The following is a 27,775-nucleotide window of genomic DNA, read 5'->3' as shown; positions in this document are numbered from 1 at the left end:
TGTTACTTATGAGACAAGATCAGTAGGTAATGAGTGTGTCTATCTTGGACCATAGAAGTACTCTTGCTCTATATCAACAAGATAAACTATTTGTTTGGAAAATTTTGTGGTACCGGTGGGTGCATTATCGATCATTATTGTCGTATTGAACCTCGAGCATTTTTGCTCTGTTGAAACCATTGTTATCCGCACTGGTGCAACTTGTCAAACTTTTTTGCCTAAACTTCAAACCCATGTAAAGAGACTGACATCAGCTAGTCCATGCTGCATTAATCAAGTGGTCGACATCTTTAAAAATTATAACGAGGAAAGTTCAAGCAAGCCTAATTGCTTTCATAAAGAAAATGAATGCTGTACCTTCAAGAATTATACTAATTACACGATAATTATGTGGCCAGGCTTGGATCTTCACTCAGCCACATCATTGGCATAAAATTACGTTACATCCCGGTTGTAAGGTATATTAGTTTTTAATCCGGTAGGTGGTCTCGATGCCCTTGTGTCGTGACATATGATGCAACGTTTCGTGGGTTACAACCACGAAAGCACAAAACAAGAATTAAAGCATTCAAACGCTTCTGCGTCTCACCCATCCATATCCACATGCCAAGTGCATGCGCCTTAAAATTCGTAGGACCGCCTATACGTCAATATCTTTTGCTTAAGCCCCTCACCTTGACCTGTTAAAAAAGCTTAACTTATGGTAAACAAGGAGATGCTCGATTCCTCTATGTGCCCATCTGAATGTTGATGCCATTGCAGTGGGATGCAAAATAAACTTTTTTTTTTTTTTGTATGTCTTTTATGTGTGTGATTTCGTTTGCTTTGCTTCCAAAAACATAGCACCAAATGGATGTATAGCAGCTGCTCTCTTTTATCATAAAAAAGGCAACACAACTGTTGATGATGTCATGCCATATGCTAGGCCATGCACCATGTTGTACCAAAATTTTTAGTGCATCGGTATAGAATAGTGGATGAGAACAGTTTGCATGAAAGTAAAATAGAATCTTAGTCTCATAATTTTCTGGCGCAAGTTTGTTTAACTGATATTCCCTCCCAAAATTAAAGAAAAACCATAAATAGGTGGATGCAACAAACAGAAAAGGCTGCCATATGCCCTGCATTTGGTCTTCTCCTCCCATTCCAAGACAAGTTACAGACAGCCGCACGCAAATGCCTCCAACATCTCCTTCCCACCCAAATCACAGTGTGTTTGTGGAATATCCGGATTGCTAGACGACAGACGCTTCGTGAGAAAAGAAAGCAACCACGACGTGCGAGAGAGAGAGAGAGAGAGAGAGGGAGGGAGGGAGAGACAAAACCCCACCTTAGTCGGCAGCACATCTCCCCCTTTCTATTATTATCATGAATGCCATCACATCATGCTTGCTGAACTTTATAAAATACTACATATTATACCATTGCTACTTTTGTTTGACTCTACACACTTAAAAACCCCTCTAACAAAACAAAATATGCAAACACTATCAGTCATAAGTTACATCATCACAACACCAGTTATAGAACATGTAGTAATCCTTACTCGACCCCCCCATCCTTCTAATACCAAGGCTACCATAATTGTGATCATCTTTAATCAATTATTCGGGCATCCCCACCTCCAAATGTCATCACCAAGGCCATCATTTCCATCCTTTGACCAACGCGCCAAACCCCACCTCCTTCGCTTCCTTTGTCTTTTAAATTCAACGTAAAAAATTTTACATAGTATTATCATATCATATTTTAATGTTAATCATTGCTCTAGAGTAGTAGTCATCTATGCACAACCAATCGTAAGACGACAAACTTTGATTAAAATTAAACCCAAAAGAAGGCTTAGATAAACACTGAAAAAAAAAGTTGATTCAGAGGGGAAAGGCAAAGTGGACGGGGAAAAATAAAAAAGCTGATGGAGGAAAAGAGGAGGAGGACGGAGATGTGGGGCGGTTGACGCCTTCCTCCAAGTCTAAGCAAATACGGCCGTCCAAACGCCGACGTCCTTATTTCCGTAGACTCCGTTTGACGTGCTTACCTCTTTATCCTTTCTGTTCCCCACATACATTGAACCAAAAAGCCTTCTCTTTTTTCTCCTCCAGTTTTCCGAGCTTGGCTTAGGGTTTGGAGACGGAGGCGGCGTCCTTGACGAAGGGCCGGGAGACGTCGTTGTCGGCGCCGTTAGCTATGGCGGACTGCACCGTCAGCACAGACATGCTCGGCGAAGAGGGGGCGTCGCCGCCTCCTCCGGCGGTGCCGGCGGCTGCGTTGCCGTGGTTGGGAGGTGGTGGGACCGGGATGAGTCCGGGGTTCAGGTGGTGGGCGGCCCCACCGTTTCCCGCGGCGCCGACGCCTCCGGCCGCCGGGCGGGGGTGGCAGGTGGCGGAGATGGCCGAGGCGAGGGAGATGGGCATGAGGCAGAGGCCCTTGCCCTGAAGGTACTGCATCGCCGACCCCATGTCCTCCTCCATTAGCTTCGCCACCTGGTGCTCCGTCACCGTTAGGCTGTCGTTACCCGCCGCGCCGTTACTCCCGCCCCTCCCGCTCTGCCCCTGGATCCAATCACCGCCAATCTCTTTTAAATCCTTATTATTTTTGCAAAAGAAAAAAAATGAAGGGTATTTTGGGGATTCTACAGGGTGGCACGCGTGCCGCTGTTGCTGCCGTCTTGATCAATCACTATCAACCAGTATAAGATATTCCAACGTATAAATAACTCCTTGCCCCTTCCCGACTAGCAAAAAGCGGACCATCAAGTCATACGCCGAATCGGGGTCGGATTAGGCCGACTGGGAATATCTTATACCGATATTAAGAAAGAAAGGGGTGAGCGAAAGCTACCTCTGAGGACATATCAGCCACGAGTGGGGCGACCGCCGCTGCTCCGCCTAACCTACTCATGCTCAGCACCTGATTTGGATACGGTGTACCCGACCGCAGAGATACCGGAGGCGCATTAGATGTAAATCCAAAGGTTAAACATTAGTTCAAATAAATAATTAATAGAACACTGGAAAGATGCGATTTGCGTTACTAATTATCTATTTAATAAAAGAGTAAGGAGAGACTGAGAGAGGGGGAAGAAAAAATATTGGTTAAGAACTTCTTGGGAGGAGAGAAGTTGCCTTGACTTGAAGCTGGAGGAATTTCACGTAGTCGATGATCTCATCCAGCATCGAGGCCTTGTCCGACTGTCATTCATGGAAACATTTTTAATAACAATAGTCAGTAATTAAAATTAAAAATAAATAAACAGTTAAAATGACAAAAATATTCTCGTCTCCAGATGAGTGGCTTGGAATTGCGGTCTATTATGCCGGCGGCGTGACGAGTGCTCCACTAAGCATGAAAAGCATTGCGTTTGGTTTCGAAAAGTGTGGGGAAACAGCACGACGGCCGAGCAGGGATGTCTCTGGAGAGCCGCAAGCACACCATTAGATATCTACGAGCTCATGTTCCGTTCTCGAAGGACATGATAAACGAAAAACTAAGGCCCGGTTCACATTCTCCAACTACTATCCGACAAGCGGACACACGGTTTCCCGGTTGCCACAGGTCCCCAGAAACCCAGGTTCAACGGTTACCGGAATTTACGTAAATGTCCTTTTAAATCAATATCAAACCAAGCGAACTTTGCACTATAGTTGCCAAACAACATCCGGAATTATGTATTCACAACCCATAATACGGCTGTTTCCACGTATAGGAAACTCCTACAATTGATATTCCGGCAAAAACAGGAATATACCACGACTGGCCCTCTCCAAAAGCCACGTCTGGATCGATCACCAGACCTCATAAATTGCTATCCAGCACTTAATTGTTCTTGTCTTTGCTTTTGACCAGTTTGAATTGATTTAAATAACAACCCCGGTCATTGACAGAAATCTTAAGCCACCATCTGATATGATTTAGTGAATCCTCGTTCACCAATCTGTCTCCAGTAAGGGTCACATCTGACGTTGTTGCAAATTTTAGTGCAAGTTAATTATGACCGTTTCACATCATATCTTTTACGGGACAGAGTGTGTGAAGGATGGATTATTATTTTCCATCTTAGAAGCCTAGTCGGTAATGGTTTTTGCAAACAGTCCAATTTGTTATGCTGCGAATGTAATCATAGAAATTGAGGCGTTTATTTGTAAATTCTTGGATTTAGATGGCCAGTTATATAAATAAATATTAGAAAGAAAAAGACCAGAAAAAAACAAAGAGAGTGAGGAAGAAGACAGGTAGACCTTATTGGCGTTTGGCACCAACTCCTGGAGAGCTTTCATCCTCTCCGCGATTCTCTCCCTGCGAAGCTGCGCAAAGGGACAAAATAGAGAGCCAACGACTCCATTAAAAGCATGCATACAAACAGAAGAGAAGGTGAAAGATAGCAGAGCAAAGACTAAGAGAGAAACAGATCCAAATCCGAAGGAGAAACTGCCACTTCGCATTTAGTGCTCCCGCCTGGGTCCTGGTCCTTTTAGTGCACCCAATTAATTTCTCCTCTCTTACTTGTTAACTAAAAAAAATAGATTTTATTTTACTATTATTATTATTTTTTTTTCCCTTCATGGCTTACTCGTTCGGCGATGCTGTGGGGATCCGTCGCCTGGCCCCTTCTCGCCCGCACCCGCTGCCTCGGTGGAGCCGTACCGCCACCGGGGACACCGCCGCTGCACTCCGTCCCACCCCGGCAGCCGGTGATCCTCCGAAGTTCCGAGCCGGCATCGAAGCGCCCTGTTCTTTTCGAATTTAGTAATTGATACTAAAATGCTCGTAAAAAGACCGTTATTTTCCCAGACGATGGGGAGAAATTTAGGGTTTTGAGAACCTGGGATGGTGGAAATGCTGTTGGGTGGCTGCTTCAGCGGCTCGCTGAAGCGATCCACCGAATCCGTTGTAGAGCCCTTCCCCACCCTGGCCGAAATAAAATAAAACAAAATAAAATTTCGAAACCAAGAAGATCGACAGGAGTCGAAATAAAGAATCATACGGTGGGATTGGGGGATTTGAATGAAGGGTCGACTTCGTCGCGAGATCTGTCCACGAGAAGGCGGGAATCGGCCGAGCCACCGCTCCCTAGGCTCAGTGGCAGCGGAAGAAGCCCGGAATCCCCACCGCCGGCGACCACCGGAGATCTCCCCATGCCCTGGAGTAGCATCTGCTGCTGCTGTTGGTGGTGCTGGTTGAGCTGGAGCAGCATCGGCTGCTTCCCCGCCGGCGAGCTTCCGCCGCTGATCTGGTGCTGCCGGAGCTGAGAAGCGAGCAGCACGGACTCGTCGTATGGAACGTATTGGAGCCCCTCCGCGGCGGCGGAATCCTCGGGCGACTTCCCGGCGAGGCCATTCGGTTGGAAGAGGAGGTCAGGTCCCAGGAGACTTGGGGTTGCCGAGGTCCGGCCAGGAGGAGGGAAGGTTGCAGAGCATCTGGTCGAGGAAGTCGTCGTGGCCACCGGCGGAGTGGCCGAAGTGCGAAGCCGGAACCTGCATGCCAGCGTTCTGGATCTGCTTGCTGTCGGTGGCCGTCGTGGAGATCCTGGAGAGAGATCTGGGCGGCCGCCGCCGCCGCCGCCGCGCGGCGCCGGCGGACGACGATATCCCATTCAACGGAGAGCCATCCCTTGCATTTCTCTGCTGCTCTGCTGCATGGCCTCGTTGTCCCCAAAACTAGGGTTCGAATCGGAGAATTCGAAAGAGGGAAGCAAAAGAGCTCTTCTTCTCTCTTTTGTATTCTCTGGTGGAATCAGAAAGCTGTGGGTGGGATATGGGAGAAGGGAGCCCTTGAAGAAGACGGGATTTCGTATCCAGCTGCTATTTATAAATACAAGAATGGTGATTAATTCATCATCATAATTTCTGGATTAATTTGGGTATATTTTTTTAAAGTGGGCGAGTTGTTGGGATTGGGGAATTGACCGGGGTTAATTTAAAAGGGGGGAGGTTGATTAGGGGTTGGATTCGGATCGCACGGGTACGTCCTATCAGGTAGGTGGGGGCTACGGCACATCCGTCCGATCAGGAGACGAGATGATCGGTCGGTTGGAAGCCGCTGAATGGCGGACCAAAGTAATAATTCGGTGGTTTGACCGGCGGAGATTTCACGGCGGAGTGGAAGGAAGTCAGAGTCAGAGAGTTAGGTAACACGTGGCGGAGTCTGGGGAGATAAGCCGACGCACGCGTTCGATCTGGTTCGGCATTTGATTGATCGAACCAACTTGTGGGTTCATCTACGTTAGGCTAGTTAAATTTCGATACAGTCTAGGCACTGAAGGTCGGTTTGGATGAGGTTTTGTTTGGATAATTGAGTCTAGATCTTAGATCGAGAGTATCCCCCAATAAATTGGACGTGCGTATTTCAGTGAGGTCTAAAGTTATAAGATCACTTTCTGAAGAAGATCTATTGATAAAAGAGTCATCATCCGACAAGCTTCCATCATCTCCTTAGTGATATAATGGCACCTATGTAGTATTCCATCGAAAATAATATAATGATGACTACGCAGGATCTGATTGGACATATTAAAAAGCTTGTTGCTATTTTTTTTGGTCTGGTTCCAAGCTATCTTAGGAATTTGGATGGTCAAGGTAGAGGGCTTATCGTCGAGCTTGCTTAAGCAAGATCTCAATATATTGTGATCATGCCATCAACATTGGGATAGCTGAAAATATATGGATCGAAGAGAATATGAAGAGTAGTATGGGTCAGATGTTTTGAGATGAAAACAAATAAGGTATAGCATCAAACTATATGAAAGGATATAACATTAAACTATAATAGAAGTGTAGCACTGGACCGCTAAAAGGGTATAGCACTAGACTATAGTAGATAATCTAAATTATGCCTACTCATAGGTGAAAAGTAAAAATAAAGATAAAAGTAAATTGATTAGATTGATTGTCAAAGTATCCTTTTACATAATATGATTCTATTTATTCACTAGTATATAACAACTGCCCTCGGATATATTAAATGTCTACTCCACTGATTGATCCATACTCCTTGTGATTGTAGTATCTATTGTCAACCATCTTCCAACTATAGATGTAGTATGATCATTCTACAATTATCGGACTGATAGTCATGTTTTATTGACTTCCAACTTATCTCAACATAACTTGTTCAATCATCTCCTTTATTTGACCTACAATATAGTATTCTATTTTTGAAAACTAGAGACCGACATGATTGTCTTGATCTTCTACCAGCCTGCGGCTCAAGATGATATTTCTGCCTGCTTCTCCACGTTATGGTTGAATTCTATCTATTCGACTTAGGTCTCCACCTTCGGTGTATTTTCATGACTCTATCCCGTTTTAGCAAGGGTCTCATGGTTCTTACCTATTATGATTCTATTAAACTTAATCCATATGTTGCTTTCTGTACTTAGTTAGATTATTGAGATATGATATAAATGTTTTCAAAATAAAATCTTCTTATATTTAAAACATATCATATTAGTTTTTTTATTTTAAATCATTACGGTGGCAAGTGATGAGAAAGGTGTACAATAAATTATCCCACATTTGATCGGCCAGTGTTTTTCATGTATAAGCAATGATTCATTAGAAGGAGCATTGTAGTCACATAAATTGATGGGGGCCAAGTAACTAGGAGTTCATATGTCTAAAATGATACAATCTTGGACTCCTCTCAAATATCTCCCACGGCCAACGAAGAAAAGGCCTTAACATATATGAAAGAAATTAAAAAAAAAAAAATATCGTACCCAACTAGAACGTCTTTTGCGATAGGAGTACTAAAGCATCACGTATTATTGAGACCAGACATTTCATTCAGCAATAGCTAGAAATTAAGACTACAAAAAGCAAAACACTAGCACAACTCTCTCATCTCCCGGTCAAAACCTAGAAGTTATTGGATGGGCGTTCATATGAAAGTCCAGCAAGGAGACCATGGGTGTCACTCAAAAGGAAATTCTCTTTCCTCAACTTGGCAAGCAGGGGATGCACTCAGTAGTGGTACAAGTTTGAAAGTCAGGGCAGAGGTGGCAGGTAAACCTCAAAGTGGATACCCATTCATCAGACAAAAATGAAGATAATCATCTTTACCATTTGCGAGAATATTATACATCTAATTCAAGCTTAAACATTCTTATCGAGCTACGGGAATTCCATCTTTGAGTTTACTAGATAAACGTTTGAGTACGACAAATTAAAGAGCTGCTCAAATATTCCTTTATGAGGTTATGTGTTGAACCTTTGCATATATGTATCATGGCACCACGATTCTTGTTGGGTGATGGTATGCGTTCTGTACTAGTTTTGATCCAAGATATTAAAATGATGCAATTTAACAAATAAATATAAACCTGGCGTGTAACTATCTCCCCTCTCTATGTCATATTCCACAGTGTAGGTAAAAGAGTGATGGAAATATTGTAAGTTAGATGACACTTCTTTCTCTGAGATTTTTTTGTTACATTAACATTGTTCATTTTGATTGGCTTACTCGCACCATTTGAGGATTCCATTCGACAGGCCAATCTGGCCTTATTATGTCACCTTAGAAAGCAGTAAGTCATGTGAAAAGATACGGTTAAACAATGGGTCCTATGGATGACTGCATTGCTTGACACGACAAATAGGCAATAACTTCTTCTTGGATTCTCACATGATTTAGGACTATACATGAGGGCCAATATGAGTGGCCTCTGCAGGCAAGGAACATGAGATTTACAGTTACTCTTCCGTACGAAGAGACCTTTATCTTTTTTTTTTTTTTCCTTAGGACAGGAGGTGACCTTCTTTTATAGTGAGGACAGAGCTTGCTTAGACTAGAATTATCTTTCGCAAAGGTTGCTTGTCCTGGCTAAATAAATAGGTGTTCAACCTTGTCTTGTTTCAATCACAAATCAACTTTACTTCTTTTCTTTGCTGGGCCACACCCTCTTTTCAACACATCCACTAACAATTTAGAAAATTATGACTGCTTTCTAAATTGCATCCAAAAGCCTGTCCTTGTAGGGCACTCAATCCACTACGCCCACAAAAAAGGAACAGGAGACCAGATGCTCCAGTAACCATTGGCAGCCTATGTCTGTTTTGGCACTGGTTCCTATTATTTTTTGGGAGAAATTTCCAGGCATCATTGGAGCAATGTGATGTATGTTCATAAATAGTTTTTATTAATTTATTAATAGTTTTTAAAAATAACAATGTGATGTATTGTTATTTTTATAAGAGTTACACATCAACATTTGTAATTCTGTATAGCTTATGAACTTAACCATACTTTTGGAGCTTCTTTACAAGTTTCGTCTGTTTTTTTCTATCTGTGATTACCTAATAAAGACTCTAAAGTTTACACCATCATGAAGTCAATCCGTAGCTAATGGGGTCTTCTTTTGGTCTCTCAGATTCATCCAAGGGTCAAATGAGGAGCATTGCATGAATGGCTTTCACACCGTAGTGCTCGAAATGAGGTCAATGCGGAAATGAGGTCCATTCCCCAACCTTCAAAGGCCAGCTCGTGGTGCAGTCCAGATCTTGTACCTTATAAAACAAACAGTAGGTTAGTGGGTGTCTGCAGGACTTGCATACCGAGCACAGTAGTCGGTTTGGCACCAGTTTCTCATGAGCTGGAGCTTTGTATTTTGATTGCTGTGAGGTGCATTCATGAATAGTTGGTCATCTTTTGTGTGCAGGTGGTGCCATGCAAATAGTCTCAGAGCAAGGTGGTGCAGATAATGGTTCTATTTGATTTGTGGGTGCTCACACTAATTAACCAGCTGCCTGGCTCGGTTATCATTAAAAAAAAAAAAAAAAGAAAAGAGAAGAATCATAATATTACAAAGAGAGGAGGAGGTGGGGAAAAAGAAAGAAAAGGAAAGCTCAATACTGCATTCCATTTCTATGTGGACCGATCGATGAGGCCAGACCTAGCTTGCAGTCGCAGGATTCCCTTGCAGCTGCTATCTTACCATAAATGTATGCACATGGAAAGATATGCAGCTCAGCATGGTGTGGCCCAAGGAGGCCTGCTTTGTGCATACGTCATGCAAAATCTTGGCGAGCTCAGGTGGGAAAGGACTTCGAATAAGACCTCATGGAATATGAATATGACTGCAAAGTTGCACAAAAGGTAGAGATAATGTAGGAATATGTAATATTCTGTCATTTGGAAGTATGGAATGGTTAAAAGGTGCCAAAGCTATAATGATATGTATCCTTTTTTCTGTTGAAAAATTAGGTTCCTTCTTGAGCTTTCAAAATGGAAGATTGAAACCACACAAGGAGAAGAAGCATGTATACCTAATGGAAAATTTTCAGCCGCGTTAGATAGGGAAGAGGAAGTCCCTAGTGGGGTTTGATCATAATTATGATTAAAACCAAAACTAATCCCAACTCATTGGCTTAGCCTGATGGCATCAGACTGTTTACTCTGCAGATTTCAAAAGCATCAAAATCTGAAACAAACATCATAATCCATGGTGATTCATCACCTTAAAGCAGTCTTCACAAGGTTCAATGGAGTTCAGGAGGATGGATGTTACAGAAGTCTACATATATGGCAAAATCTGACTCATTGCATCTTGAAGTGCAATACCAAGCCAAACAGTTTCTGATTCAACTCGTCGCATTCTTCATTTCAGCTTCACCACCATCAATCACTTGAAACATGCATTGCTTCAAAATATGAGCCTTCTTTGCTGCTGACACATGCATCCAAAATATTCCAAGAAAATGCTGCATGATATGATATGTTCTACCTGCACAATTACCTGGTACAAGAAAATGGCTTTTAGGTTTTCCTTTGAAACAAGGAAGAGTGTGCTGAAGAGTGACAACCAAGGATTGCATGTTTTGCTTCCAATAGTAACTCACCTAAATAGAGTTTCATCCTTATGATGTGAGACCAGCTTTGCAGTGTCCCTCCACCAGCATATCTCTCTGTCCCTTTCATGTAGCATTCTCTCAGCATATTCCAGTGCAGATTCTAGCTCTGCTATCCTCTCTTGCTGTCTTGTTTCTAGAAGCTCATGCAATCTCCTTTCCAGCTCTCGTGGGTTAACCCCATAGTGAAAACTTCTTTCTTCGGCTTCATTGCCTTCTTCAGAACTTTGGGTTAAGTTCTCAGAAGGATCCGTATTCCCGCTTGTCAACTGCAAGTAAGTTGGTATGTTATGTTGGTAAGATATGAATACGAATGTACATATTAATCTATTGACAAGATACATACACATACACAGTGCATATCAACTAATTCCAAAGGTTATTGCTCGTGGGGCCATACCTTCATCTACACTACTTCATCAACACCAACATCCTCTCTCTCTCTCTCTCTTTCTCGTGTGTGTGTGTGTCCTAGATTAAAATTAACATTTCCATATTTCTATAATCCTTTTTAGCTCTGGATCTTCTCACTACACATTTAATTAGAGCTGATATAATATTTTCCCCTTTGAACTCTCAAAAATACTTAAATGTTTGCGCATCATTCTTGAACCGCTGCTCCAGTTAAACTGCTCGGCTCTAATTACATTGAAGACATCATCTTCTACTTATCCAGCCTTTAGTGAAGCCTCAAAGTAATTCTGGGATATCCTTGACTCATCCAATATCCCTAGCTGAAATTGATAAATTGTAATACAGTTATAAGTCATATTTTTGTGCTTCTGCCTCTTACTACTAGCTTAAAGAAAAAATTGGTTCTCTTTACTGCTAGATTAAAGAAGACATGGATTTTACTTTTCTTGATAGGTTTGCGAATCCAAGTGTAAAATATAAAAAGGAATATAAGATCATAGCTCAAACTAAAATATAATATACCTTTTCAAATTCCTCTGGGTTTATGTATGGGTTTTGAACCATTGTATTATCTTTGAATCAAGAGTCAGATAAAGGTGCTAGCTTACCAAGCCAGTAAATTATTTGGTAGTGACACCAAATTTTGACTTGAGATCAAATCTGGCTTTCACCGGAGTTTGGGGGTTTAGAGGAATTTTCATGGAAGGCTATACCCCTGTGATATGGCACATCGCCAACAAGTGCTTTCAATCAAAAATAGATAGGGTCAAACATATTAGCCAGAGGTGACATCATGGAGAATGACAGAACAAAAACTACAATAAATTGGAAGCATCTGATTTTAGATTTTTAGAAGGATTGCACAAGCATAGTCAAAGAAACAAAAAGGAAAATGTTGTAAAATTCTAATCATCGTTGAGCATATATGACTAGATTCACAATCAAGTATTTATAGAAATTATTGCAGTGAATTACAAACAGGAAACAGATATCTATCAGGGAGAAAATAAAAAAGAGCAAAAGCAACAGAAATAAATGGAAAGGAGTTCTATTCTAACATGGGAGTACTGAAACTAGGACGTCCATCAGCAACATCAAGTTTTTTAGTTCATAATTTTGAATCTCTGTAACCTAAAGTGAATAGTATATGTCATATATGCTACATTTTCTCCATACAAGAAAGGTAAAACCTTTTTTTAAAAGAATAATACCTCCATTCCGTGTGGTTGTAGATAAGCAGATGAATCTTTGTCTCCCAAATCGAGTCGCAGACGTTCTAGTTCAATTTCGAGCTCTGCTTCTATTTGATCAACCTTCAAGCACCTTTTGCTTCCTGGGGCCGTATCACACTTGGACTGTGCAGCAGATTCCATGGCACTGTGCAACCTTGGCAAATGGTAAGATGCTCTATCATTTCGCAAAGATATGGAATTGCTTGTATTTCCATTTCCAAAGCTATTAGATGCAGAAGAGCCAATAATATTATTTGACTCTGTATTGTTAGGAGGTACTTCCTTCCTCTGGATCTCATCCTTAATGTCTTTAAGCAGCGTTTCCATCTGCGCCCGCAGTTCTACCATCTTATCGAATTCAGTTGCGCTCCTGGCTAAGAGAAAGACCAGACCTATCCCCATACCTAGGTTTAAAGACACTTCTTCTGGCTTCCTTCCTGAATGAATAATGTATTTCCAGTTAAGGATTAAAAATAGTTTCATCAAGAACAAAAAAAGGATGATGAACAAAGGCTACTTCACGTTTCAACTGGTGCCTTTCATGTTATAAAAGGCTCCTTCATCAGTTTCCATCATGTTATAACCCAATGATCTCTCACAATTTCACCAAAAGAAACAGTAGTGAATATGTATTAAGTTAAATGAAAGATACAACCATGATGCACATGAAAGAATACCATTTAGTCATGAACTGCTATGAGAAAAATTTTATTTGTTTCAGCAAAGAGAAGTGGAGATACAAAAATGTCCAAAATACTTCCCAAAAAAAGTTTGAAATGTACAGGTCATGTCATACATGATCAAAGGTTAAAAGAAGCAGGATTCTAACGATCATTCCATCTTCTGCTTTAAGACTAGGAAAGATTTGGCATGAGTATCAGAATAATGAAGAAAAGAGACAGGTAAATGTTAGACGGCAAGCAAGCTAAAGTATGCAAGACAAAACATGAAGTGACACAAGGGATGCAAGATAGATCTATCTAACAAAGGTCAACTGAGATCAACATATAATACACTTAAGAGTAAAATTTTAAGCAATCATACTAGAAAAATACAGCATATTGAGAGAAAACATAATAAGCAAAAAACCATAATTTGGATGAAGAGCAATAGAATGGAACCCCTCACAATAGCTAATTAAAAATCTCGCGAATACGAAGAAAAACATAAACTTTAAGCTACACTCCAAAGGGAGACTTAAAGACGAAGGACAAAAACGAGTCAGGAAACAAGCAGAGTTAAACTCAAACTGCAGAACTCTGCAAGAATGAGACAAAAAATCCCACTTTTCCTATCAAGCAAAGCACAGGAACGGCACTGGAATCATATCCAGGCATCGGAAGCAAGAGGAATGGAAGAAAACCACAAGGCCAAATGAGACGCAGAGCTCTGTTACCTGTCTCGCCGGAACCCTCCCTGCCTCCATCCACAATGGCGGAGTCCGGCAACGGCGAGGCCCTCCCCCCGCTCGCCGGCGGCGCCGAAACAGGTGAATCCACCACCTTCCCTCCGCCCACCTCCGCCTCATTCTCCTCGCATTCCACCTCCCCTCGCTCCTCGTCCTTCTCCTTCTTAAAAGAGCGATGCCTCGGGAACCGCATCCGGCATCCGATCCCATCCCCCGCTCCGCCGCCGCGGGCCGGCGATGCCTTGTGGAGCGAGAGGCGCAGCCGGGAGAGCAGAACGCGAGGAGAAAGAGAGTCGGCAGCGGAGGCAGAGGAGTGGGGAAGGGATAGGCAAATGTCCCACGTTTTTCTTCTTTTCTTGTTCTCCATTGCCCCGGCTTTGCATCCCGGGAGGAAATCGGCTATTCTCTTCTCCTCCATGTGACTTCCACCCAAAGAATCGGAGTCCACGCAGGGACTCTCCTCTATGTCCAACACCAAGCCATGCATGAACTATATATACTCGAGAGATAACGACAGAAAGAGCTCAAGAAATGTATCGAACCAATTTTGAAGGCAAGGGTTTTGATAGAGAGTATAGTTAAAGGAGAGAGAGATGTAGGGGACCGGAACAAAACCCTGAGTCCGCTTACTCGCGTGTGGGCGTGACCAGAACCCCGAGTCACGGGAAAACCCCGGCAAATATAATAACTACTTGGATGATGAATGCTTTTTGAGATCGTGGGAATATTTGGAGTATTTAGTGACGATATCCTTCTTTCTCCTCTTCAAAGCAAAGTGTCGCTGCAACTATTCAAGCAGGCAATGACCGGAGTCGATACCTAGACAATTATGGCCCAAGGCCCAAGAAACAAGTTCATGAATTTTAATTATTTTGTCACCAAATTTAAATTTAAAAAGTTTCAGTGCATAGCTGGCATTTATGATTTCAATCTCGAATATCTGCGCTGACGCTGAACGCATGATAATTTTGGTCGAAGAAGAAACGAGAGCAACAAAATTGAGAGATGTGGAGGCGCTTGAGCTAACGGAGGAGGACGATTCACACGCAAGGCGTGAGGCATTTAATGGTAGCAATAACTGATAATTATTAAAATATGCGTACTTGTGTATTAAATGACGTGCTTAATAATAGCTGCCAATTATTGGAGTTGCTTCCAGATATGGACCCGCACTCACTAATGGCTATTTATATAGTCTCGAGTCTGCATCCTAGCTGGCACATCAATAAATTCTGTGTGGATGGATTCCAATAATTTTAATTTGAATATTTTGGCTCGGGTTGGTTGCAGAAAGACGCGTCCGGTTGCAAAAAAAAAAAAAATAATAATAATAATAATAAATAAATATATATATTTTTTAAAAATATTTTTATTCTGATTTGGAGAAGCAAGTGAGCAAAAATTTCGAAGAAATTTCTGACATCTTTAAATTATTTTTTTTAATTTTAAAATAAAATAAATAATATTATGATGGTTACTACGAGCATTTCGGATCAGCGCTATATCACAATATATATTAAGCTCTGAGATCATCAATACGGCCATCGATTATCGTATAAGCTGAAGAGTTCATCTCCATGCTGAGTTGAGACGTCTTTGAGATTTGACATGTGTGTAAGTTGCTCAGTCGATTTATCTTTTCAACGTACGAAATAGCTGTCTATCCCAAATAGATAAAATTTGACATAACCATCTCTCCTGGTCTCACGGGAGCGATTAAGAGTTGAATTATCTCGTCCAGTTTAGCATGTCCAATGGTCCGACAATCTCGAAATTGTGCAATCTCACAGCTAATAATTTAACTGTCCGACATTCATCTATATAAACAATCAGAGCCCCAAGAACTCAGGTAAGTTCAATCAAATCCTTCTCAGAGAATTCATTGCTGCTTCTTTGTTCTCTGCTTTTCTAACTTGAGCATCGGAGAGTCCTCGCCGGAGCCACAACATTCGGTTTGAAATTTATTTTGCAGATTACTCGAGCACCAGCATCACCGTTTGAGGTTTCTAGGTATCCGTCTTTCGACTCCGACCGATTTAAGCAGCAACAGATAAAGAAAGGGCCTACATTCGCATTCATGGCTCCAAGATGAACATCTTTCCGACTTTTCAATACCACCGCCTCCCGATAGACGGCCAGCCAAGCTGACAGTCAAATTCAGTAGCTGGCGTCGGAAATCCCCCCATCGATCCAACTGGCTCAGTCGGCATCAGTCATGGTCGATCAATTAGATAAACTCTTCCAGCAAGTTCAACATTTGACGACCGCAGTCCAGGCGGTCCAAACTTTTCTCGCACCTTTTTAGACAGTATCACAGCCTCCTCAGGCTGTCTTTGCATCCCCTATGGCGATGCGTCATACAGTTTCCTCGATGGTGCTGCTTGTGCCTTCCACGGTGATGCCCTCATAGAATTCTGTTTTGACTGCAGTTCCATAGCCACCACCTCAATCGGAGCCGTAGGTGCCTCCTCAAAGTCCGAAGAGGAGGTTGACTCATCAAAGTCGCCTGAGGATTCGGCAGCCGACCAGGCGGTGATCTCCAAGCCCACGTCGGGTCATGACTCAACCTTCGGATGCCGATCTCCTCTGCACTCTGAGGCTAGTACTGTCCGTGAAGTTGATTTTGAAAGGCAGTTCCAGGAGCTCGGTCAGCAGTTGGGATAGAAAATTAAAAAAACTCTCAACAATAATGGCTCCTCGATGCTGCCCTACAAAGGGTATAACAACCAGTCGCCCTTCGTCTCGAGGATTGTGTAAGAACCACTCTCCCTCACTTCAAACTGCCTCGACTGGAGGTCTATGATGGGACCACCGATCCCGTTGATCATGTGGAGACCTTCAAGACAACCATGCTCCTTCAGGGACCGTCGGATGCAATTCTCTATCGAGCATTTTCTCCAACCCTTGAGGAGATCGCTCGGCAGTGGTATTCGAGTTTGAGGCCGACATCTATCCATTTCTTTGAAGGCTTGTGTTGGTCTTTCATCGGTCACTTCATCAGCAGCCGACAACAGCAGAAATGGTCCAACTACTTCCATACCATCAAGCAAAAGGAGGGTGAGTCAATCTGCTCTTTTACGAACAGATTTAATGTGACCATCCTGGAGGTCCAAAATATGGACCAATCGATCGCGATGGCTGCTATGATGAGCGGTCTACTGAAGAACGACTTGAAAAAGTCATTATTTAAGACTTATCCTCAAAAACTTCCATATATGCTTGCTCGTGCGGAGAAGTATGCCCGTATGGAAGAGGTCTTTATCGATGATACTCTTACTGATTCAGCCGTGACAGGACCCAGTAAGGAGCACCATCCAAGGTGAGAGGAGGAAAAATGCCAGCACTCCTAGTCTCCGCCCCTGAGATGGAATAATGGAGGGCGAAATCGTTGATCCCGCAGTCCTCCAAGAAGGATTCGGCAACCATTACCTTCTAGGCAGTATGATAGCTATACACCTCTGAATGTTCCTTGGAGAGAGATATTGCTACAAGTGAGGCCTGAGTTACTTGAGTCTCGACTGATAAGAACAAGATCGAAATACTGTTGAGACCCGAATAGATACTACTTTTACCATCGTGACCACGGTCACGATACTGAAGACTGCCACCAGCTTCGCGATGAAATCGAGAGGCCTGTCAGGCAGGGGCAGCTGAATCATTTTGTCCGAAGAGTGGCTCCTCAACGTCGAGCTCTGAGAGTTCAACAACCTCATCCTCTACCTCAGCAACCTCTCCCTCAGCCTTAGCCACAGCAAGCACTAGCGCGGCAGGAACGATAGCAGGTTGGAGGGCAAATGGCTGAAGAAGAGCGACCTATCCGAGGAGAAATTCACATGACTACTAGAAGGTTGTCTGAAATCCGAACCAGATAGTGAAAATTGGCTCACATCTAGATGAGGTAACCAAATGCTGACTAATTAATCTTTTACAGAAAAATACGGATCTTTTCATCTGATGACCAACCTTGATCTAGTGATCTGATGCTACGACGAGCCAAAGTCTCACAGCCTACTGAGCAGGCACTAGAAAGAAGGCTATTGCCCAACCGAAGGTCTTTACCGAGTGGATGAAGTGGCACACTCAGGAACTTATAGGCTAAAGCAGCTCGATGGAACTTCAATTTTTAGACCATGAAACTCAGTGAACCTCAGCATATATTATCAATGATGTAACTATTTTCTATAAAAATAAAATTTGCAGGGCCATCAATTTGTGATTGGTACCTAAGTTCTCCAAGAGTCGCCTCCTCCTTCTACTCAAGAATCTGAACTATAACTACGGTCAACCAATATGAGAGCTAACTTACTAGACTCTCGAGAAGACCTCGATGACTCTGAGATGGGGCTAACTTACTTGACCCTTGCAGAGCCCGAGTCCACGAGAAGTGGAGGGAGACCCTTAGGGAACCTTCGAAGGGATAACTAATCTGATCCTTAGAATATTGCTGAGAGTACAAGATGCCGTAGGCACAAGCTCGCCGCTGGCATACACTGCCTCTTGCACGAAGACGAAAAGTGCTAGATGCCATAGGTACAAGATCGCTGCAGACACATAATGCTACTCGTGAGGGCTAACTTACCAGACCCTCGAGAAGACCTCGGTGACTCTAAGGCAGGGCTAACTTATCAGACATTTGCAGAACTCGGATCACACGAGAAGTGGAGGGAGACCCTCAGGGAACCTCCAGAGGGATAACTAATCAGACCCTCAGGATGCCATCGAGAGTGTAAGATACCGTAGGCACAAGCTCGCCGTTGGCATACACTGCTTCTCGTGTGAAGATGACAAGTACTAAATGCCGTAGGCACAAGATCGTCACAGATACACAACGTCACTCGTGAGAGCTAATTTACAAGACACTCGAGAAGATCTCGGTGACTCTGAGGTGGGGCTAACTTACCAGACTCCTACAGAGCCCAAGTCGCATGAGAAGCGGAGGGAGACTTTAGGGAACCTCTGAAGGGATAACTAATCAGATCCTCCGAACGTCACTGAAGAGCCCTAGATGCTATAGGCACAAGCTCGTTGTTGGTACACACAACCTCTTCAGAAGAAGAATAAAAGGATGGGTAACGTACGGCCAGAGGTATTATCTTAACAAGTACTCCTTCCGCCTGAGGCATTCTCTCAGATTCAAGAGTAGGGGGATAGTGTTGAGATAATTGTTATGATGCCTCAGATTCATGAACGATGAACGGCTAGATTACATTCAAATTGTTCTAAACTAATCTAAATATGTTCACTTCAATCAAAGTTGTCTCAGGTGTATATATGCTAAAGCTGAGCAATCTAAAACCTTACTCACGCTGAGCTGAGCACTGAGTATTTTCTCACGCTGATCTGAGCGCTTATCTTTGCCGTTCTCTACGAGCCGAGCAAAATTCATAAAGTCCACAGATATAAATTTAAAGCTGAAAATGAAACGACGACTTCTATAGCAAAGCATTCCCTTTTTATCCATTAAAATCTTTACAAAGAAAAAGCTAGTGCTCCAAGCACTTTACAAAGAAAAATTATTGTTTCGAATACTTTAGAGGATGATTACTTCAGGCACCGCCTTGCAAACAAGAGAAGAAAATAAGAAAGAAAAGAGGAAGAAGAGGAGGATAGCAGAAGATGGAGAGAAAAATAAGAGGAGATGAGGAGGGACGTCCTGCTGCAATCGATGGTACACCGGATCGATCAAGTGAGCTGATTCGATCTTCGTCTATTGAGGACTTCGCCTCCTCAACATCCAAGTGAGCTGATTCATTCTTAATCCGTCGAGGTCCCACCTCTTTATCGGTACCGTCAGCCTGTATGCCGTAAAGTTCTAGATACGGTATTATCTTCAGTAAACGGGTCTTACAATCATCAAAGTCCTAGATAAAAGCGACGGTGGCAACATCGAGCACCTCCCATCGAAACACCATAGAATCTCAAAACTCCATAATGCAGCACTCCCGAACTGCAGGTGGGATGTGCTTAAGCTGATGGGGGAGTCTGGTTGCAGGAGGTAAAAGAGGGGGCCTTATGAAAAGTGGATGCGTCGGCCTGTTTAGCTCTCTCCTTTTCACGGGTATCCCTTGCAATGACAATCAAGTCTCTCATCCGTCTCTTAATTAATTCTAAGGATGGCAAATTCAAAGGCAACGACATGGCAGCGAGCAGAGAAGGAGACTTCTTGCCATAGAAGGTGGAGTGGAGATCCCTTTGCTCCCTGACTTCCTATTTATAAGCACTAGCAGTCACATCAATCGCCAATCGATGTTTTTCAGGAGTTAATGATCAAGAGGTTAATGACGCACCTTTTCCAAAGTGAAAATAAATTTCTGCGATGCTTCGTAAAATAAAATATGCTCACGTGGCGCATCTTCATAGACCCCATACCATCTTCCAAGCATGGTCTTATCGGGTGAGTCATCGACCATTATTCTCCATAATCGCGTACATTTAAAGGAGTAGAACGAGGTTATCATCTACTTAAATTGCCTCGGATTAGCATGAATAAGTTCATAAAGCAGAAGTATGACAAAAGATTCTACTCATTTTATTCCTTTCAAAAAATTTTTATAATGACCCTAAAATATAAAAAAAATATAAAAATTACAATGTGGTGTCTGGAGCTGAGGTGCCGATCTCTGAGACATCTACCACGATAGGATCTTAGATTTTATCTAAAAAATTTAAATTCAGATCCGGATATTTGGCAGCAACTCGGGCTCAGATAGATTGCCTTCTGGCATCATAGGCATCGGTGGAATACTCAACCCTTTCTTCCTCGTATTTTTCTGAGGTTCGAAAGTCCTCCACAGTCTTAGAAGTGGCCTCGGCTATTCACTTTTCCTCTGCCTCCAGTTAGGCCTTTGGCTCTTTTATTTCCTTTTGCAGATGAGAATTCTCCTCACAAACAGCTGCATTTCTTTTTGCCTGAGCTTCGAACTCTGCTGTCTTGCCCAACAATCAAGAATTCTCCTCAACATTCCTCTTCAACATCGCCTTAGCATCTTCGGCTCTCTTCTCGACAGCGTCAAGTTTCATAGAGACTTCTCCAACTTCCTTCTCGGCCCTCTCTTTTGCTCTTTTGAGCATCTCAGCTTCAAGCCCAGACTTCTTCGCCTCCTTGGCCAGCTCATATGAGCTTTCAATGTACCCGTTCAAATAATGAGTGAGCTGGTAAGTGAAGAAAAACTCATAAGTAATGAATGAGTATACGGTAAGTGCTAAATGAGAAAGTCCCAATATATCTGAATGAGGCAATTCATGGCTCCTCTCCTTATCTCCCTCCGAGGAACGCTCAGCAACTCATTCGCATTGCCAGGGAGGAGCAATCCGGAGAGTAACTCGTTCACCAGCATGGGATTCCTCAGTGCTGAGGCCTTAAGCTTCAACCCGGCTAGCACAGTTCCAGATGTACCAACCATCTCGGTTGGTGCCTCATCCGAGGAGAATCCAACAGTGGATGAAGCCGGTCGGGTCGGTGAGTTGGGAGGAGCAAATAGACTCAGAATCACCTCCTCCAGACCTTGATCTACATGGCCCATTCAAAAGCCTGCAGTAGCTGAGGTAATAGGCGAGCTGCTTTTTACCTAGATAATCTCATGGCCTTCCAGATGAGAAGGTTTAGGCTTTTTGGTCTCTAAAGTCGGTTGTGTGGGATCTCTGACTCTGACTCGGAGGCTCCATCTGATGGCAGGCTTGGCACCTCTTTTTCATAAAATTTTTCTCTTCTCCTTTAGCAGGCTCGAGCTCTTCCCAACATCCAGCTTTGCGATCATAGTGATCAGATTGTAAGACAAATAGAGCCAGAAGATTTAAGACTAAAATAGCTGACTCACGTACCTTGAGGAGTGACTTGGCTGATACCGACATTAAATAGCGCCTTAGCCAACAGCAGCTCTTTCAACTTTAAAATCCTGAAACTCTGCAGAGCTACCATCTCCTGCTCCATGCTCTTGTTCATCGAAGACTCCTTTAGCGCAGCCTCCCAGAGTTTGCTCCGGGTGGAAAAATTTTAATCTTCGCTTGATGTCTGTGAGACGAAGAGAAATTTTGGCTTTCAACTGTGCACGACGGAAGGCATGCCCGAAAATATCAAGTAGAAGCTATCCTTCTTCTTTTGCAGAGTCACGTACCACCACCCGCATGAGTCTGGGTGTCGCTTGAGACTGAAGAAAAAATGAAAGAATATAATATTTGGTGCAATCCCAGCCAGCACACATAACGTGATGAAGCCATAGATATGCCGCCACGTATTCGGCACCACCGTACACGGTATATCTCAAAATATTGGAAGAGCACCACAAAGAAAGGATGGAGAGGAAGCCTTAGCCTGGCTCGAAAGTACTCCTCATAGAAGTCCATACGTCCTAAAGGAGAATGGCAGACTCGATCATCCAGTCTTGAAACTTTAAGTTGGAACGCGGGAGATATTTGATATTGCTTGTGCAGCACGATTATGTCTCGCTCCATCAACTCTGATCTGAAGTCCAGCGATGCAAAGTCAGGCTCCATGGTGGCTATCTCTCCCTCTCGTGCAGGAAAATCACGAAAGGGTGAAGAAGAGAAGAATGCACAGTGAAAGGAGAAAACTAGAATTTTGTAAGGTCTGTGTTCCATTATGTTTGAAGATTTTAAATAACCTCAGACCTCAATGGAACCTCCAAAAGCCGCCTCCCATCGACGCATTAATTACAGGAGACGTGCATCGACAAAAGACTGACATACGCACAACACATGGAGACTGCGAATGGATATAATTGCTGCCACCGATATGGTAGTTAATGCCAATAGTAGGCGAATCACACTTTGTGCCACTTTTGGAGGAATATGTGCATACGTGCTCCAATTCCTCCTACGTAGATGCAATTCGAATTTTGATCTTTTCAAAATCTATACGACAGGTATAGAATTTTATCTCGGATCGGAATGAGAATTATAATCTTTATTACACTTGAATTTCTAACTACAGCTAAAGCTAGCTGGAACCAACTCGGGTTTTCGTCCTAACTTCAGCTCAGCTCATGCCTTGCTTGAAGCATGACATAGGTCAAGTCTTCGCCTGAGCTATTTACTCTAATCAAGTTTTGTAGTTACAGCCAGGGGCTGAGCCTGTGTTAAAGACTTTGACTCACATATTTGAAAGCATGATTCTTATTCATCAAAAGAAGAGGAATACATCTGTTCTTGTGGAGATTCTATTACAAGACTAGGGGCCTCGGATCATAAAAAAAAAGAGAGAAGAGGGCATAAATCACTCGTCAGGGGGATTGTCGGAGCGATCATCTGCGAGATGGTATTCCTTAGTGCTGATGATGCCTTCGGTCTGGACGGTTGCGTCGATCTTGTCTACCTCATTTGGAAAGTGGGACGTCATTATAAACCTCGACCAGTTATCCGATGACACCATCTGTAAATCTTCATCCAAATAATCGACTTGAAGATGCTTGATGAGGTCAGGAGGAAGGTGCATATGGGCAATGGACTTGCACTTCTTGAAGGCCACAAAGAATGCCGCTTTGCAAGTTTGGGCTATAATCTTAGCCCCTTCTTTCTCGAGCTACTTTCTTTTGCTTTCAGCATGTTTGAGTAAAATCTTTTGATCTATAAATTTATCTCAAAGAAGCTTATGATTTATCTTTCTCTCTTTCAACCTCTTTTTCAGATGCTCCACCTCCAGTCCGATCTCCTGGACTCCAAGAGCAGCACCGGAGAGATCTAAACTCCTCTGAAAGTAGAACGTCCATCTCCTCGACGAGCTCTCTCTCCTCAGCTCATCCCTTCAGAGATTCTGGCCCTTTTGGATGAACCACCATTGGGGCTCATTTGAGGATGAGTTTCAAGACAAGGAGAACCTTTTGTCGCTTCAAATGACCTCTTCAGGTGCTCCAGGTCATTACGTGTCACGCCCCAAATCCGGGACATAACACGGCCATGCTACCGAGGGATGGACCCACGATAACACGAAGCCAAAATTCATCTTCTTAAATATAACAACAGGTGTATCACAAATAAATGTAATAATAAAGTTCAATTCAAATATTTAATTAAACCAAAACTGTTTCAGAGTATCTAAATCCAAAGATAAAATAATCCAAGTCTTAAAATTCATAATGACTACAATCCATAAACATAAACTGAATTCCTAGAGTAAAAATTTCTAAACTTGCTTTGCTGATCCCCAAGCCTGAATTCCCTTTCCTTCGGTCCTAGCCTTATTTCTCTGTACATAAAAAAAAAATAAAAAGAATATGAGCCACACTAGCTCAGTAAGTAGACTTCCACTTCCTTACCGGATCAAGCATAAATTTTTTTTTTTATGATAATGCAATATTTAGCAAATAATAATTATTACAAAAATAAATATTTCATAGGGCATATAATAAAATAAGTTATAAGCTCATCATGCATGCATAAATCATGTATATTTCACAATTATGAATCGTAAATTATTTTCATCATGTATTCATGTCATATTTTAAAACATTACTCACAGACATTCGTGCTAAGGTCACTATTATACCCGTGGCAGGGCCATGTTGCTTAATAGACAAAGTTCTTAATTCATGTGCCAACTTTATACCCGCCGGCAGGGTCATGTTTCGTGTGGATGCTAGCTCCGGATGTCGACCTTCCCGAAGGGATTCATTCATAGCTATCTGAGAGCCTTTGAAATTATTTTATCTTTTTCTTAAAACATACATATACATAAATAGAAAAACAATGAAATTCATGCTTCATAATCATGTTATTTTTATAAGATATATTCATGAAATCAATGCTTATAATAAAACATGCTTTTTCATATCACATATGCCGATCCTTTATTTTATGAAAAATTATGATTTTATCAATAATAATTCTTTACATAAAAGCATGATCATTTAAAAATAAATAAGGAGCATAAAATCTACTTACTTCGATCGTCCGGAACCTTTTAATCTTCCTTAAAAGAATCGGACAGTCCCTATTTAAAATATTACAATCATCAATAATTTTATTTCATATATTTAATAAAATTACATAATATAAAAAAATGATCGAATTGATGATCAGTCCACTAAATCTCTCCCTTCGATTCTAAACCGATTTAAGGTCATAGGTCCCTAGGAGTGAAGAAGATAGCCCTAATAAGGATTCATAGAATTTTTTGGAGAGAGAATTTTTTTTTAGAGAGAAAAAGTAGAGAGAGAAAGTAGAGAGAGAATGAATCCAATTCTAGAGAGAGAAAGACTTTAGAGAGGGATGAGAGAAACTTTCTTTTTTTTTTGTATTTTTATTTTTATTTTTATATATTTTCTTTTTCCTTTTCTTTTTCTTCTTTTCTTTTCTTTATTATTATATTATTATATGATTATATATTTTTCTTTTCTTTTCTTTTCTTCTTCTTCTTTTTTTTTTCCTTTCTTTTTTTTTCCTTTTCTTTTTCTTTTTCTTTTCTTTTTCCTTTTCCTTTTCTTTTTCTTTTTCTTTTCCTTTTTCTTTTCTTTTTCTTTTTCTTTTTCTTTTTCCTTTTCCTTTTCTTTTTCTTTTTTTTTTTCTTTTCCTTTTCTTTTCTTTTTCTTTTCCCCCGTGGCCTTCTTTGGCCGGAACAGGGGACCTAGAGGTCCCCATTCCCTATGTCGGCCGTTCACGGCCACACCTTGCCCGGCGGTGGCCGACGGCAAGGGTGCTTCCCCCGAGTTCAGAGGGCCTGTACCGGCGGTCGGTGGTGACCGTCGGTGCCAGAAAATAGGAGAAAAGAAGAGGCCGGACAGGAGGTTCTCTTTTCCAACAAAATTCCGGCGAACCCATCGCCGGCAATCGTGCCCACAGGTATGGAAAGAAGGGAGAGAAGAGAGGAAGAGGAAGGAGACCTTACCACAACCTCCGGTGACCCCCCACGGACGTGAAATCACGGCGACACAGGTCGAGGATCGCGGCTTCAAACGGAAAAATCGAGAAAAAACTCCGCGATCGTCGGTGACTGATGAATCTACCCTTAGAGGAGAGGGGTTCTTATAGAGCTCGTCCTAGGGTCTTTTAATGGCCCTAGGACTCCGATTCTTGATCGAAATCGGGGAAGAGGAAGACTCCGATCGGGAGTCTTCCTCCCTGCTCAATTTTTTTTTTTTTTACTGGGCTTAGTGGCCGGGTTTTTACTGGGCTTAGTGGGCCGGGTTATCACATTCTACCCCCCTTAAAAAAAAATTTCGTCCTCAAAATTTAACATACCTTCATTTTCAAATAAGTGTGGATATCTCGTCTTCATATCGTCTTCAAGCTCCAAGTGCCTCTCTCTCTACGTGATTACTCCAATGAATCTTTACGTATGGAATGATACGCCGTCTTAGAACTTGCTCTTTCGATCAATAATTCGGAGAGAAAATTCTTCATAGGTTAGATCTTCATGAACTTGCAATGGCTCATATTTTATCACACTGTTTGATCAGGTACAAACTTCTCAGTAGTGAAACATGAAAGACATTGTGTACTTTGGATAAATCTGGTGGTAAGGCTAGTTCGTAAGCAACATCTCCTACTCGATTTAAAATTTTAAAAGGTCCAATATACCCGGACTCAGCTTGCCATGTCTCCCGAACCTCATGACACCCTTAGTAGGTGATATTTTTAGAAAAACATGATCACCGATCTGAAATTCTAATTCTCTTCTTTTTCTATTTCCCAACTCTTCTGTCTATCCTGTGCTGCCTTTAGTCTTCTCTTGATTAGATAAATTTTATCTCTGGCATCTTGAACTAACTCGGGACCTATTAATTTCTTTTCACCCACTTCATTCCCAATACAGAGGGATCTACATTTTCTTCCATATAGGCTTCATAGGGTGCCATCTGGATACTAGAATGAAAAACTGTTATTATATGCAAATTCAATCAATTCACATGATTATCCCAATGTCCTCCGAAGTCAAAAGCACAAGCTCTTAACATATCCTCAAGAGTTTGAATTGTCCTTTCAGATTGGCCATCGGTCTGAGGATGGAATGCAGTACTAAGCCTCAATTTTGTTCCCAAAGCATCTTGAAAAATTTTTCAAAATCTAGATACAAATCGTGGTCTCGATCAGATACAATACTTATTGAAATACCGTGCAGACGTACAATTCCATCAATATACATCTGGGCTAACTTATCAAGCGGAGTGCCAACTCGAAAAGGTAGAAAGTGAGCTGATTTAGTAAGCCGATCAACAATCACCCACACTGCATCATTTTTTCTTGTTGTCCTTGGAAGTCCAGTAACGAAATCCATCGTGATATGTTCCCATTTTCATTCTGGTATCTCTAATGGTCTTAGCAGACCAGCAGGTCTTTGATGTTCGGCTTTCACTTGTTGGCATACCAAGCATTGAGATACAAACCGAGCTATCTCCTGCTTCATTCATTCCACCAGAAGAGTTGTTTTAAATCTCTATACATCTTTGTACTACGGGATGAAAAGAGAAACGGAATTTATGGGCTTCTTCCAAATTTTTTTTTTTAGTTCAGGATCACCTGATATACATAATCTGTTCCCAAAATAAAGAGTTCCATCTGTATGGAGTCTAAACTCAGTTCGTAATCCTTTCTCCATGTCCTTCTTAATCTGACATAAATGAATATCACTTTGTTGGGCCGCTTTTATCTGTTCGATCAATGCTGGTTGTACCATTAAATTTGCTAACACATTCTTAACATCAGTACAAGTTACTTCAATTTGTAAATCTTCAAGATCCCTAAGAATTTATTGCTGAAAGGATAGCAGAGTCATCATATTCGCTGAAGACTTTCTACTAAGTGCATCTGCCACCACATTAGCTTTTCCAGGATGATATTTAATATTTAGATCATAATCTTTTAATAGTTCAAGCCACCTTCTTTGCCTCATGTTCAGCTATTTTTGAGTAAATAAGTATTTCAAG

The 27,775-nt window shown here is 42.0% G+C and overlaps 1 protein-coding gene and 1 pseudogene across 2 annotated transcripts; both read right to left on the bottom strand.

The window, feature by feature from the left end:
* Positions 1-1,800: 1,800 nt before the first annotated feature.
* LOC140856477 (bHLH transcription factor RHL1-like) lies at positions 1,801-5,653 on the bottom strand (annotated as a pseudogene).
* A 4,733-nt stretch (positions 5,654-10,386) lies between these two features.
* LOC140856088 (protein POLAR LOCALIZATION DURING ASYMMETRIC DIVISION AND REDISTRIBUTION-like) lies at positions 10,387-14,773 on the bottom strand. 2 transcript variants are annotated; one of them, XM_073253254.1, is made up of 4 exons: positions 13,887-14,769; positions 12,470-12,927; positions 10,836-11,113; positions 10,387-10,732 (listed from the first exon to the last, which is right to left on the bottom strand). In XM_073253254.1, the coding sequence occupies exons 1-4, from the start codon at positions 14,383-14,385 to the stop codon at positions 10,729-10,731; spliced, it is 1,239 nt and encodes a 412-aa protein (XP_073109355.1). In that variant the 5' UTR covers positions 14,386-14,769; the 3' UTR covers positions 10,387-10,728. The 2 variants fall into 2 exon arrangements, with proteins under 2 accessions (XP_073109355.1, XP_073109356.1); XM_073253255.1 differs by lacking the exon at positions 10,387-10,732 and having other exon boundaries at positions 10,832-11,113; positions 13,887-14,773.
* Positions 14,774-27,775: the final 13,002 nt, after the last annotated feature.

Source organism: Elaeis guineensis, chromosome 3, assembly GCF_000442705.2.
Source record: "Elaeis guineensis isolate ETL-2024a chromosome 3, EG11, whole genome shotgun sequence".
Lineage (NCBI taxonomy): Eukaryota > Viridiplantae > Streptophyta > Magnoliopsida > Arecales > Arecaceae > Elaeis > Elaeis guineensis.
This window is presented reverse-complemented; position numbering and strand designations above follow the sequence as displayed.

Excerpts from the sequence above, each read along its gene's own strand:
- LOC140856088 (XM_073253255.1), bottom strand. The coding sequence starts at position 14,385 with ATGCATGGCTTGGTGTTGGACATAGAGGAGAGTCCCTGCGTGGACTCC. Across the intron at positions 12,928-13,886 it reads GGAGGGTTCCGGCGAGACAG|GAAGGAAGCCAGAAGAAGTG; the intron begins GTAACAGAGCTC and ends TTATTCATTCAG. Across the intron at positions 11,114-12,469 it reads TACAACCACACGGAATGGAG|TTGACAAGCGGGAATACGGA; the intron begins GTATTATTCTTT and ends ACTTACTTGCAG.